Source organism: Phoca vitulina, unplaced genomic scaffold (assembly GCF_004348235.1).
Source record: "Phoca vitulina isolate PV1807 unplaced genomic scaffold, GSC_HSeal_1.0 scaffold36, whole genome shotgun sequence".
Taxonomy (NCBI): domain Eukaryota; kingdom Metazoa; phylum Chordata; class Mammalia; order Carnivora; family Phocidae; genus Phoca; species Phoca vitulina.
The window spans coordinates 2635622-2649945 of record NW_022589739.1 but is presented as its reverse complement, the minus strand read 5'-3'; the positions used below and the strand labels follow the sequence as shown (position 1 = coordinate 2649945).

Below are 14324 nucleotides of genomic sequence, written 5' to 3'. Positions count from 1 at the left end.
CTGCTGGGAAGCCCTCTGGACCTCCCTTAGCACCTCCTTGCCTTTTTTTTTTTTTTTTTTTTGCAGTTTTTGCAGTTGTCATGCAACTGTCTCTTGTCCGTCTGTCTGGGAGAAACTGCCTAGTAGAGCACAGAGCTGGGGCTGGGGAGGGAGCCTGCCCAGCCAGGTATGATCAGACAGTAAGGACTACAGAAACTCAGGATGGGGGCTCCTGGCTGGTTCAGTTGGTTAAGCGACTGCCTTGGGCTCAGGTCATGATCCCAGGGTCCTGAGATCAAGTCCCGCATCAGGCTTCCTGCTCAGCGAGGAGTCTGCTTCTCCCTCTGACCCTCCCCTCTCTCATGCTCTCTCTCTCTCATTCTCTCTCTCTCAAATAAATAAATAAAATCTTTAAAAAAAATAAAAAGAAACTCAGGAGGGACAGGTGGCTTTGTCTCAGTGGGTGTTAGGATGCCGAGCCCTTTCCCTGCAGTGTATGGTTGGAAAGGCCCTCCCACAACCCTCCCAACAAGTACTCAAAACGTGGCAGCATAGGCACCTGTCTCTCATTTACCAGCGAGGAGGCTGGGGTTCCTTCTGTAAGAACCCACCCAGCCAGCCAATAAGAGTCCATTGATCTGGTCGATCTGATCACTTTGCACCAGGTGCCTGTCAGGAGGGGGGTGGCGGATACAGCAGGGGCAGGACAGACCTCTGGTCCCTGCCCCTAGGATCCTTAAGGGAGAAAACTTTAAGCTACTAATTTCAGTTGTTTAATAACAATTGTGATAAATTCTAGGGAGGAGAACTGATGAGGGGGTAGGGGACCACATAGTGAGGGACTTGACTGAATCCCCAGGTCTCATTCCTCCCACACCCACTCCCCCAGCTGCCTCCTCCCCGTACCTAACACTGCAGCAGAGCTTAACCGCTTTCCACAATGTTTACTGCCCTGCACTGTTGACAGCCCTAATGGATTCTGCAGATTAAATAATCCCAGCCCAGCCTTGAGCCATACCAGGATTGGCCCATTAAACAATGGCAGAAGCCGCCCCCGTCCTGGTTCTAATTCAATAATTTACTGTAAATCGCCTACCATTTCCTTCTTCCACTTTTGTTAGCCAAACGGAGGTTAGCCAAACGGAGGTGAGGCAGGAGCAGAAATGAGCTGTCCGAGTGAGCAGTTGTCACAGCGGGCATTGAATTAAATCAGAGACACCTAAGGCTGTAGGTCTATCTTGTAAACTAGCCTCTCCTGGTGGGGGAGGCATTGCCGAGAGCCTCCAGGGTGAGATTTCCAATGAGTTAGGAAGGGCCTTGGGCAGGGTTGGTGGTGGGGACGGAAGTGATGGAGTTTCCTCTTTCTTGCTCACTCCTGCCTGTGTCCTTTCCACCTCTCTCAGGGGCAAGGCAGCATCTCTGCCCTGAGATACATTTCTCAACTCCTCCTTCCACAAGGAAGAACACTTCCTCTTTGAGGCTACCATGTGCCAAGCACATGATCCCTTTCCTTTCCTTTTTTTCTTTCAGTCTGTTAGGGGCTTTTGCAAGTGATCACATTTAATCCTTATGAAGCTCTTAGAAGGCAGGTATAATTGGGAGAACCACATTCATGGGAGGTTCATGATTTTCTCAAGGTCATGCACCAATCTGGTACAGAGTCAGGATTTGAATCCAGATCTGATGGACCCCAAAATTCAAGTTCTTTTTGTGACACCATTGAGGACGGACAGTGGGCAGCAAAGGGATTACCTTGAACCCATTTCCTGACATGCTGTATAGTTTTGGAGGCATTGTTCTTGGAACCTCTGCTCACTAGGATGAATCCAGCCTAGGGCTCAGGGGAGGTGGCTGCCGGTGCAGCAGGCTGTGGGGGCTTCTCTGAGGGCTGCATGCTTGAAACAGGTTTCTCTGTTAAGCTAGTGATACGTTAGGCTTTAGCTGGGACTGTGGTTTCCTCATCCCCTGATTCCTTTAGGGCCCACAGCCGTCCCCATGACTCTCACAGAAGGAACCAAGAAATGAGGAACCGAAGAGACATGCCCACTGTCTGTGCCCTCCTTCCTGCCACCATTTGAGTGCAGTGTTGGCAATCTGAAATGAATGTTGGCCATTCATTTTTCCAAGGACTGTTCTTCTGTCCTCTGGCGGTGTCGCGGAGGACCGGCACCAGACGAGGCTGGAGGACTCCCTGTCTGGGAGGTGGGAGCCTCAGGAGGCACCAGGGAGAAGGAGGAGAGTTGGAGGCCTGTGACAGCTGGGGGCTGGGTGTGGTTGCCACCGTGGAAGGGGGTTGGGCTCCCTGTTAGCAAACGAAGGACCTGTGTCACTTGCTTGTTGCCATCATCCCCTCCATGTGCTCCAGCACCTCCCCTCAAAATCCTAAAGCCGGGATCCTCGTCCTCTATCACCGACAGCTGTGTGATCCTGAGCAACGCACACACCTCCACTGAATTTCAGAGTCTCGTCAGTAACGGGGATGATGATAGTATTAAATGAGTTAATACTAGATGAGGCATTTAGAACAGTGCTTGGCTCACAGTACACACTCAATAAATATTAGCCATTATTATTATTAGATACATTTCATAAATATCAGCTGGGTTAAACTCTTGGTACTGCCTGTCTCACCTTCCAGATGTTCTCTCTTTCCTGTTCCTTATCCCCAGTGCATATGAACTGTGGTTCCTCTGAGAGCTAATCTGGTTCACAGTCCTGGCTCTGACCACACAGGTCATCGTGTAGGATCCTGGGCCCAGGCCCACATTGAGTAAGATGTGCTTTCAGGCATCAAGGAGTCTTGTCCCACTGGGGGAAAGAGGCAGGCATAACTAATACAGTCGGTAAATAAGGCAGTGATGCAAATGCAGCCCAGATGTCCCCAAGAGGCTTCCCCAGCCCCTGGGAAAACCTGCAATCACAGGGACCAAGGTTTTGTTTCCTGGATGGCCCCACTGGCACAACCACTAGGGGGGCCATGGGTGAAACGGATGGACAAGGACATCTCACCAGGGCATTTTAACGAAATCAAGATATATCAGGTTTATCGTCACATTCCCCTCTGCTAGGAGCCCAGTGGTCCCTAATGAAAAGGAAGCAGATTGTCTGGGCCTGATTTGTTCCTCCTGTGCTCTGGCTGGCTTCTGTCTGAGGGGCTCACAGATCAGCAATTGGGAATCTGTTCTAGAATTTTATGGTCACTGAGCTATGTTTCTAGAATCTACCTCTTAGAAATTCAGATCATTCTCTTGCATCCAGGTTTCTGCTCATGACAGCTCCCCCTTTGTCTGGGTGCATCAGATACAACTTGATCAGATCCAAAGTTCCCCCAATACCAAGGACATGCTTCATCTCCTCACAGAACCCTAACTGGATCACCCTTTGAAGGCCTTGGAGCTTCCTTACCGTCTCCATGTCCTTGCCTATTTTAGCTTGAATTCCCTCTTCGCTGTTTGTATGCTGCACCCTTTTCTTCTTGATGATGGAGATGGAGGTAAAACAAGATCGGCTTGCTCACTGCTGTCTGATGACATCATAGCATTCACTCTGAGAAGTTGGTATTTTCCTTTGGGGTTCTTTAGTCAAGCACGTCAGAAGGGGAACAGTTATCTCCTTTTGTTGTTTCTAGCTTTTTCTTTTGTGCCATCCTTTTCAGGTTGCTGACTCACTGGGTTCCAAAAATCTACTTTTTCAATCACAATCATAACACTAGAAATAACAATGGCGATACTGCTGGTGTTGATGGGCACTCGTCGAGCATCATCAAAGCTTTCTATGCTTTGTCTCATTTTCTGCATCTCCCTCAGCAGAGCTGACCACAGGGTTGAGTGCACAGAGGACTTTCAGGGCATGAGACTAACAAAGGCTGCTATTTACTGCGCTCTCACCCTGGCCTGACACTTACACAGCCCTAATCTCAGGTCATTGCTATCATAGCCCCGTACAATAGATAGTATTATTCTCAGTTACAGAAAAAGAATTAGGGCTCAGCATAAAGGTATTAAAAATGTATTCCACTCATCCTTTCAACAGACACATAGAGTGCTGGCTACATGGCTGGCCCTTGGCTTATGGGGTTCATAGGGTGGTGGGACCCACAGACCAAGAAACAGACATTGGGAGTGAGTCTCTGGAATTACATAATGCCCTAGTTTATTCTGAGCTCCTGGCTCCCATACTTTCCAGATCGACTCTCTTCTTCTTTATTCCAAGCATCATAAAGGGTACTTTATGTCCAGCGATATCACTGTTAATTAAAGTCCTCCTCCGTTCTTTTCTCATAAGGGTCATTTGTACTCACGGAGTAAGAGTTTAATTTTTCTGGACTTATCTTACCATTCTTAGCTGTCTCTTCCCACAAGCTCATACTTGTGTTTTCTCGGAAAGTCTTGAAATCTGCTGTCCCCCAGCTCAGGGCATGCCAGGTGATGGCCAAACCTCTCCTGTGTTACTCTACCCCAGCAAAAGCGACAGAATCTCCCTTTTCCTCGGGGGGGGGGGGCTTCCTCACTGTCTTGGAGAAGGAGAAGGCAGAGAGGTAGGAACAAGGAAGGGACAGGTGACAGGAGGAGTCAAACAGGTGGAAGGATACTTTTGTCTTGGTCCAACCTGTGAGACACAGGCAAGTCAGGTGGGTCCTCAGTGCTGGGATTGGAGGCCCCTAGAGCCCGGTTTACCTTTATCAGTTAGGCTGCTTTTGGCTGTCCACTAACAAAACCTTCACTTTCAACAACAAGAACTTTCTTATCTTACATAATAGATAGGCCTAGGGATGGGGCGGACTCCAGGGTTCATTGATTCAGTGGCTTGGGGATCAAGGACCCAGATTTATGTTCTCTGTGTGCCAGCTTTATTCTCCCAGCTGGGTCCTCTCTTGATTGCAAGATAGCTCTAGCAGCAATGAATTGACATGCTTCCTTGCTCAGGTCCAAGGGGAGAGATACTGTCTCCTTGTGGTTTGCAGTTAGGAGAAAGAAAACTTTTTCTGGAAGCAGTCCTGTCATGGCTCATTGGTCCGAATTGAGCCCCATGACTATTCCTGAACCAGTTACTAGCAGTTTGGGTGAAATTATATCATCTGAAGTGGAATGGATTTGGGGAAGCAACCACCATGCTCATTATAGAGTCACATTTCCCAGGCATAATCAAAAAGTGAATAACCCAGGGCTGTGATGGTTATGGAGAATTAGCATGTAGAGTTTCCAGATTTAGCAAATAATACGTGATGCCCATAAATGTGAATTTCAGATAAGACATAGATACTTTTTAAGTATAAGTACATCCCATGCAATATTCGCTGGTCTGTGTGTCCCAACATTTGGTACAAAGCGAGATGGGTCAGGCAAATGTTTGATAATGGGAGATAAAAGATTGTAGGGATTCCTAGTGAGCTTGGGACATAGGACTAAGTCCTACACTACTTGTGTGAGGTTAGTGGAGTCTAAACTTTTTCAAAAAGATGAGGGTGCTGGGGCCTTTCCTCCATACCTGCCTTGCTCCTTGTGGCCAGGAACCGGGAGAAAAAGTGATTGTACCTCTTCTCTCAGGGCATCCGTTGACCCGGTCCTGCCCTCTCTTTTTCCAGGGTCACGACCGCTGCGGGCAGGCTTTGCTGCAGATTGGGATCAACATGATGGCGTTGCCTGGAGGCCACCACCTGGATGCCATCCCTCTGCCGGGTCAGCGGTAAGTCCGTCTCTTAGGGCCAGGCCTGCTCCATTTGGCCTCTGGCTGAGGCCCAGCTCCAGGATCTTGAAGTTGCTGGTGGTCCCACCTCTCCGTGCACTGTCATGGAGAGGAAGCTTAAGGCAAAGTATTGGGGATGCCATGTTGACTCAGCAAATACTGACAGAACTGGGCCCTGAGACGTGGAGGAATCAGGCATGTCCAGTCCCCCAAGGAGCTGGGGTCTAAGGTGCAGGCAGACAATGAAACAAATAATTGAATGGGGTGTTCTGCTAAGATAGGGGACCTCAGGGGAGGCTCCCGATCCCGCCTGGGCCAGGAGGCTGGAGCCTTTGGGGGCCCTCGGGGTTATGGAAGGCTCTCTCTGAGCTTTTTGAAAGGACAGTCTACCCTTAGGTGTCTTCTCCTTCTCCCAGGGCACCAGGGAGGGAACGGAGCACAGAGCTGATGCTAGGGGATATTTATTGCCCTGAGTTGGGTTGGGGGAGAGAGGTGGGGAGGAGGAGCCAGGAATACACTGAGCAGAAGTTGAAGCCCAGATGATGAGGTGAGAAGGAGAGACGGGGGCCCCAGAGGTGACTTCACACGGCTGAAAGCCGTGGGGACCTGGCTGGTCCTGGAGGCCAGAACCAGAACGAAAGGGTAAAGTACCAGGGCAGTGAATCTGTGGTGACCAGCTGTCCTGGTTGCCCCAGGACTGTCCTGATTTTGGCCCTGAAAGTTGTGACTTTGAAAATGCCTCAGTCCTGGGCAAACCAGACTCTTTGGTCACTCTCATGTAGGTTTGATCTATGGAAGAGCTGTGTAATCGAGTGCTCAGGGCTTCTGCCTTGCTTTTTTTTTTTTTTTCTGAGACATTTTGATGGGGCCATTTTGAGGCAACAGAATCCAAGTAGCTCTTGCAAGACTGTTAAGTCATTGTTTTGTTTTGTATGTTTTGTTTTACATGTTACAGGCATCACTGACATCTTACCTTTATTCTATCCTTAACCACCTGTCCACCTGAATTATCACATCGTTCATTTCTATATTGTTTGGGTTTTGAGTATATTTCTAAGTGTATGTTGCTTTTAAAATCAGAAAAAATGTTAACTATTTGCTAAAAGTCTACTAGTACTGGGTTAACCTTTATGAGGTCATCAGTCTGCTCCCCCAAAGTCATCATTATAATGAGGTTTATGGGTATGACATACAGTTTGTGCATGCCATTTTAGAATGGGAAACACTGTTAGAGATGTAGCTAGGAATTTTCTGTGCAGCCTGATGCTGAGAATAAGGGATCATATGGGGGCCCAAATATCTTTCCACACAGTGTGTCTTAGGCAGAGCTCAGAGATGGTGAGAGGCAGACCCGTCAGGATCCACGTGTGTTGGAAGAGCTGAAGGCCTTTCATGGGGTGAGCAATGGTCATCAGCTTTGAACTCATGATAGCCTTGTTTCGAAGGCAGGTTCTACCTCCTACTAGCAGTGTGGCCTTGTGCAAGTTCTCACACCCTGTCAGACCCTCAGTTCCCTCACGTATAAAACAGGGATGAAAAGAGTACCTACTTCATTGGGTTCATGTGTGAACGGAAGGACTTAGTGTGTACGAAGGGTCTGTCGCGCAGGGAAAGCTACATAGGGGGCGCTCTTGTTTATCAAGTGCCTGCTGCATGGCAGAGGTCCACTGTGGCTCTTCATGAAGGTGATCTCAGGTCAGTCTTCTAGAAATCCCTTCCCGGACCCCTTCTGGCCAGTGACCTCATTGAGAAAATAAGATATCGCCAACGGACACTCCCAGCAGCTTAATATTTTAAGCCAGGAGAAAGCGGAGCTGTTCTAGATGAAGTGGAATCGTAGTCTTCCTGGCTCCTGTCCAGACCGGGCAGTAGGTCGGTACCTCCGTACCAGATGGGCAGTGTGTTGGTTCAGAAGCGCCTGGGGAGCTTCCCAGGTGCAAATTGAAACCAGCCTCTGTAAGCAGAGGGCAGGGAGAGACCAAAGAAACAGGTGGGCCACTCCAGACTGGTGGGCAGCAGGTTAAACAGACAAGGGAACTTACATATGGGGCTTGTCTTGAGTGGCAGCAAGATGTGTGGATTCCACACCTGCCACCAAATCTTACAAGTTTATACGGAGGCCTTAAGTGGGTTCAGTCATGTATACCGTCAAGATGGTCTCAGCATCCTATCACTATCTCAAGGTTGTGTCCCCTGGGGCCACCTCTGGGAGTGGGGAAGGCAAGTGGAATGCACATTCCAAGGACAGGGTTGGGGGGGAAGCCTCCAATGGCTGGGGTCCTGCACATGGGTCAACTGGTGGCCATGTCCTTTCGATGACCTCACCCAACACAATAGGGCTTTGGGACACCTCCTCAGAGCCTCACGGGTCCTGGGATGGTCAGACCAGCGCCTGTGCTGGGGGTGGGGAAGCTGCGGTCACAGGGCAGTTTAGGACAGTGGTTAGGGGTCAGGACGGCCTCAGCTTAATTCTTGGTTCTGCTGCTTATTAGTTGTGACCTTGGGCTTTAGTTTCTTCATGTGAAAAATTCTTCACCCCCATCTATGAAATGGGGATATTTATACTTACATCATTGGGTTGTAATGAGAATTTCAGATAATATGTATAAAGCACCTGCCTGCACACAGGAAACACTCCATCAATGTTAAGCTCTCCAGATGAGGACTGGGTCCCTGGGGTAGAGAATTGGGGCAAAGGTAGATCAGGCCCTGGCACCCTTTCTGCCTTGGGGAACCACACGCATACTCTCTCTCTCTCCCACTTCCAATCTCCTCAGAAGTTTTAAGGATACAAGGAAGTTAAATTACATGGCAATGATTTAGAAATTGGATTAGTATTCTTTTGGAGGCAGACTAGGGTTTCTCATTGATATCGTACACACATACCTTGGGAGGAAAACCTTGGACTAATGTGACCCCAAGAGTTCTGGCTGGCCACAAAGCTGCAATCTGAGAAGAGGTTTGCTTAGAATGTCTTCAGCCCTGAAGTTCTGATAGGGCAGGGTGGGAAGCAGAGAGAAGGTGCTAGTTCCTTTAATATATTCAGAGCCTGGCCTGGCGAGAATATTGGGGGAATGCAATCCCTGGGCCTACCAGCCTATTAATTGTGTGTGTTCTGGGGGCAGATACATGAACCATGTTCACGAAGAAGGCTTATGTGTATTCATAGGATGTCAGAGGGGTTAATTTATCCAATGCAATGCTGCACTGTGGACAGATAATAGCAGCTACCTCTTCTCTCCTCTTGTTCCAAGCTCTAGAGGCCTCTAGAGTGAGGAATAACACCATGGTTATTGTCCCCACATAAATAATTAATGCCGGATAATTGACTTCTCTCTGCTGTGTTCTGCTGAAACTGAATTTCACTCTGAAGTGCCATTGTTCACTTCAATATGCAAAATAAATAAATACTGTCAAGTTGCGTGGGATCAGCCAGCAGCTTGGGTGACTCATATGTGTTAGGCCTTTGGTATTTGAGACCCTTATGAATAAATAGCATCAAAAAAGACATATCTAGGTGCAGGTTCTGGGGAGAGAGTAGAGGGCAGGGCACCCTGGCGTCCCAGGTCAGGGGCTGGGATCCCATGCTGAATTGGCGTGGGTGATAAGAGAGGGAGTGTTAGGGTTCTCAACTCCAACTTCATCTGAATCTCGGGAAAGCTTTCAGATTTAAAAATAATAAATAAGCCAAAGAACAAAACCCTACTCTTGGAAGCGTTAATGCAGATCTAAGGGGTTGAAAGCATATAGGCCTTGGAATCAGACTTGGACTCAAGTCCCAACGCTACTCCCAACCGGCCGTGTGACCTTGGCTCCCACTGAACCTGCCTGTCAGATGGCATTCTGTGTGCGGGTTATTATCTTTTGCAAATGATGGGTCACAGGTTGGGTTCTCTGGGAAGCAGCCTTTGGGATGGAGTTGAGAGTTCAGGGTGGTTATTAGGGATTGCCTTTGGGGCCAGCACCTGGGGAAGGGAGAGGACAGAAGCAGGACTGGGGGAGGGAGAAGATGAGCTGAATGACTTCAGCTACCCTCACACGGAGCTTTGGAATCACAGTTTTGTTCATTGGCCAGGGTGGCCAGGGCCTTCATTCACATCCCACTTGATATGTCTTTCAAGTGGGCAGCTGTGGGCAGGGCATGACCTTAGGCGAGGTGGCTCTGAGACAGTCTGAGGGCCTGACGGCTGGAGGCTCTTAGCTAATGATACTCCCAGCAGCTGGAGGCAACAAGTCCTTCTTTAAAGGGGAATCTGAGCAGCACAAACATCTGCCCCACGAGGAAACTGAGGCTTGCCCAAGGTCAGAGCTTATAAGGAGCAGAGCTTCGATAGATGTTTCCAAATGATGCTTGAGCCTGAGTGCTGGCCAATACTCTATCCAGTCTCTTTTCCACAGTGTTCTTGGGGCCATGACACAAACAAACCATTCATTCATTCATTCAGGTAGTTGTTTACTCATTAGCCTTCCACAAAATTTTTCTACCTGTATGTCTTGAGTGCAGATCATGTGCCTTGTGTGATGCTTGTGTGCTTAAGGACATGTTGGTGACCAAAATCTGTGCCTTGTGTGATGCTTGTGTGCTTAAGGACATGCTGGTGACCAAAATCTGTGCCTTGTGTGATGCTTGTGTGCTTAAGGACATGTTGGTGACCAAAATCTGTGCCTTGTGTGATGCTTGTGTGCTTAAGGACACGCTGGTGACCAAAATGGACATGGTCCCTTCCCTCGTGGGACTCACCGATTTATCTCTTGACCTGATCGGGCCTGCATGTATACGAGCATACAACTCAGGTCTTTGGTTTGGGATCGCTCCCTTTCTCACCTGCTTTCTGTTCAGCCCGAAGTCTGAGATGAGTCGGGATGGGTGCTGCTGCAGTTAATGGCAGGCGGCCTCCCGGATGGCCTGGCCTGCTGGCAAGGAGCCGTCCAGCTTCTGAGCCCTGGGGGCCACCCCAGGCCAGCCTGTCTCCAAGTAGATAATGGCTTGCATGTGTGCACCCCTGGTCTGTGGCTAGTTTTCTGTTGCTGACCTGTTTTCTATGCCTGCGGTGAAATGTGCAGACTGTAATTGTCAATGGGATAATTGGATATTTTTTCTCTTGTTTAAACAGAAAAGAAGGCCAATCAAAGTTAGAATCAAATTCCCTCACTTCTCTCATCTCCCAAGAGAAATCCAGAGACACAGGCATGACCTTGAGAAGGCAGAGGGACAATGATTCAATAGTTATTTTTAGGAAGAGAGATTGGGTTTAAATTTCCATACAGTGCTGGGAACTAGGCTCAGAGAATTATCGAATGTTAGTGCTGGAAGTTTCCTCAGATCCCATCATGATGGTGGGGAAACTGAGGCTCAGAGAAGGGAATGGAGCTCTCAAAATACTCTTCAGGCCCATTTGTGTAGTCCTGCCTTTTCTGAGCTGTTCCTTAAGCTGTTTCTAGAAGTGCTATGTCCTAGCCCCAGTGGAATTCTCATGTGGCAGTGATCTGTAGTAGACACCAATTTCATTCATTCATTCATTCATTCAAATGAAATTTACTTTGGACTAGGAATTTACCTTGGGTAATTTACCCTGGGTTGTAGGGTGATGATTTATGTAAATGTCATCACCCTACTCAGTGATAAATGTCCATGTCCCGAGGCCCGAATTATGTTCTGATTCATAGCTATGCTCCTGTGATTAGAATGTACACAGTAGGAGCTCAAAGAGTGGTTGTTGAAAGAATAAATATTTAATATATGTTTGATGAATGAATGACAAATGGCTGAGGAGTCTCAGGTGAGTGTGAGAAGTTAAATTAAATGGCTTGGATTTTGTTCCTTTCCCCAAGACACTCCTGTCTCCAGCAAACTACTCTCATTCTTTTTGGTAGAAAGTTGCTGCTTGGAGGGAAAGAGTAAGCTAGTTTTATCTTGATTAATTTAAAGCCTCTTTCTGAGTGGAAGCCAAAGATTTAATTGGTTGATGGAGTCAGAGAGCTGGAGAGGCATTTTTTTTTCTTCTAAAGAAAAGTAATTCAGAAATATTTTTAGTCTTCGGTTTTATGTTTACTGGAAAAAAAGTCTGCAATTTCATCATTAAATCTCGTGCAGGAGAACACAGTGCAGTGGGGAGCATGGACTAGAAACCAGAGGCTTCCCTCTCTCCCTCCCTCCTACTTTCCTTCCTTCCCAGCCCCGAACGTTCACTAATCTGCTGTGTGTCATTGGACAGTCCTTCTTCCTCTCTGAGCTTTAGTTTCTTCTTCTGAAGATGAGGAAGTAGGCAAAAGTTTCCCCAGGGACCCTTCCAGTTCTAATATGCTAGGAGTTTGTGAATGAGTTTTGGATAGTCTGTCCCCTTTTCTGGATAAAAATATCACACTTTAGTGCCTAGGGCTGGGAAAGCAATCCCACTGACCTAAACAAGGTCTTCTCATTCCTTCCTGTGAAATGCACAAAGAGGTCTTGTGTTTGCCTTGAAGCTGGGATGGAAACTGCAAGACATACTAGTGTGAGAGCCCCTTCCAACATCCAAGGGTATGCCCTGTTCAGATTTTATGGAAGCCCCTTGGTGTATCCAGGAGAAATGTTCTATAGGGGAAGAGGGTGCCCTGCTTTGGTGGCATAGAAGACAGATAAATCCATGAACCCCAGCACTCCACCATGCTTTATAATTGGAAGTCCTTGCTTTTGACTCCATCTCCACGCCTCCGATTACACTTGGGACTTGCCACATTCCCAGTATGTGGTCCTGTGCCTCCACTCCTTTGTACAAGCTGTTTCTTCCATCAGAAACCCCATCATCCTCCAACTCTGCTTCCTCTCCTGAAGAACTCGAAGGCACCCTTCCAGTGTTGGCCTGGGGAGTTTTCTCAGATATCATAACTTGGACTAAGCATCCCTTCTCTCTGCTCCCACAATTCTTTCCGCGTGCCTCACAGTGCCGTATGTAGCCCAGTGAGCCAAAATTGCTTATTTACATTCATTCATTTCCTCGTTCCGTAAGTGTTTGTCAATGCCTGTGACATGCCAGGTGCTGTGCTGGGTGCTGGGAATGTGTCACTGTGCAAGGTCCTACCCCCTGGAGACACTCCTCTCACCAGCCCCCCTCTGTAATCTCAGCACCTCGCCTAGTGCCTGGCACATCGGGGTGCTCAGTAAAGTTTGGAGGCCGTTACCAAGTGTTCTTGGCATAGTGAAGTGTTCTTTTTGCAGAAAACTCTCCACCCAGAGGGTAGACTAGGGTAACGCAGAGGAATCCAAATCTCGGACTTTGAAGGAATAAAGTTCCATTCTAAGTGAAAAGAGCTTAAAATGAACCAACAAGACTATAGGCACAGATTTCCATAAACCGTTGACCCCCTAGTGTTTTGGGGGAGCATTGGATGGCCAGGCCAGTCGGATTAGCTGGGGATGAGGAACTGGTAGGAGCAGTTGGGGGTTAGGGCGTGGGTCTGCTGAGCTGGGAAAAATTGTTCGCTTTGGTATCTGAAGGGTCAGGCACAGCTGCCTTTCCCCAGTGATGGGCTTTGATGGCTGAAGGGGGCCGTCTAAGAGACAGAAGCAGAGGCAGGGCAAGGAGGGGTAGGAGGGAACCCCTTTGCAGCTGGAAGTCCTGAGAGGGCCACTCCCTCCTCCGTTTGCATGGTCTCCCTGGCTTCCCTGCTCTGATAGTCCTTTCGGTGCAAACTTGTCAGAGGTATGTGATGATGGGGCCAGTGGGCCACAGTTCTGTCCTGAATTCAAACAACATGCATCCAATTCTCTCCCAGAAAGAAATGGGGCAAGGGTTTGAAGAATGACTGGACACACCATTGTCTTTAATGATTATAAGTTTTAAAAATGTATCGATATGTCATGGAAGGTCAGTCTACCATAGTAGAGAGGGCGCTGGCTGTACGTTTGAGGGTTTGAATATCAGCTCAATTGCTGAAGACATCAAAGAGCATAGCATAATCATAGCCAGACTCTGGTCTCAGATTGCCTGGATTCTTATTTCTACCTACCCAGTGTGTAGCCTTGGCCAAGTCATTTAACCTACCAAATCTCAGTTATGTGGATCTCATGGAATTATTCTGAAGGTTAAGTGAGCAATTAAGATTGAATCAAGCCCTTAGCACAGAGCCCAGAATGTAATAAACACTTGATCCATGTGTTTATCATGACTATTAGCAGTGAGGTCTTAGACAGGTCATGTAATGCTTCTAAGCCTCTTTCTACAACCATAAAATGGGGATGTGATCTCCAACCATCAATGTGCTGTTAGGGGCCGAAGGTAAAAGCGCTTGGTACACGGAAGGTGCTTTATTGTTGATAAGCCTCCCTGCTTGCTGGGTGGGTAGTTAATTCCCCCTGATTTAGAAACACTTTAGGGGGCCCATTGTTTCATACTGCAATTTCTTGGTATGAGACTACACTCTTCCCTTCCCCTATTCCAACTCCACCCTGGATAATAATTCCAGCTTAAAAAAAAAAAAAATCATCCTACCAGTACCCTGGTATGTTGAGATGATTGTGGTTACATCTGGCTTTGTGTTTGGAATCTGCCAGACTGCAGAAAACCCAGATTTTAGGTTTTGGTCACCTTCTTCCAGATGTCCAGGAAAGCCGCCATCAGAGAACAAGGGGGTTACTCAGGGAGCAGGCATCCACTTCTCTCTGGGGCTCTGGTGAGAAC

At 48.0% G+C, this 14324-nt stretch overlaps 1 protein-coding gene across 1 annotated transcript in view; it reads left to right on the top strand.

Moving 5' to 3' along the window:
- INSC (INSC spindle orientation adaptor protein) overlaps window positions 1–14324 on the top strand; it is a 118904-nt gene that overhangs the window by 24207 nt on the left and 80373 nt on the right. The window contains exon 2 of the mRNA XM_032427126.1: window positions 5564–5664. Coding sequence (XP_032283017.1) covers window positions 5609–5664 — 56 coding nt within the window. The 5' untranslated portion in view covers window positions 5564–5608. The remainder of the gene's footprint in view (window positions 1–5563; window positions 5665–14324) is intronic.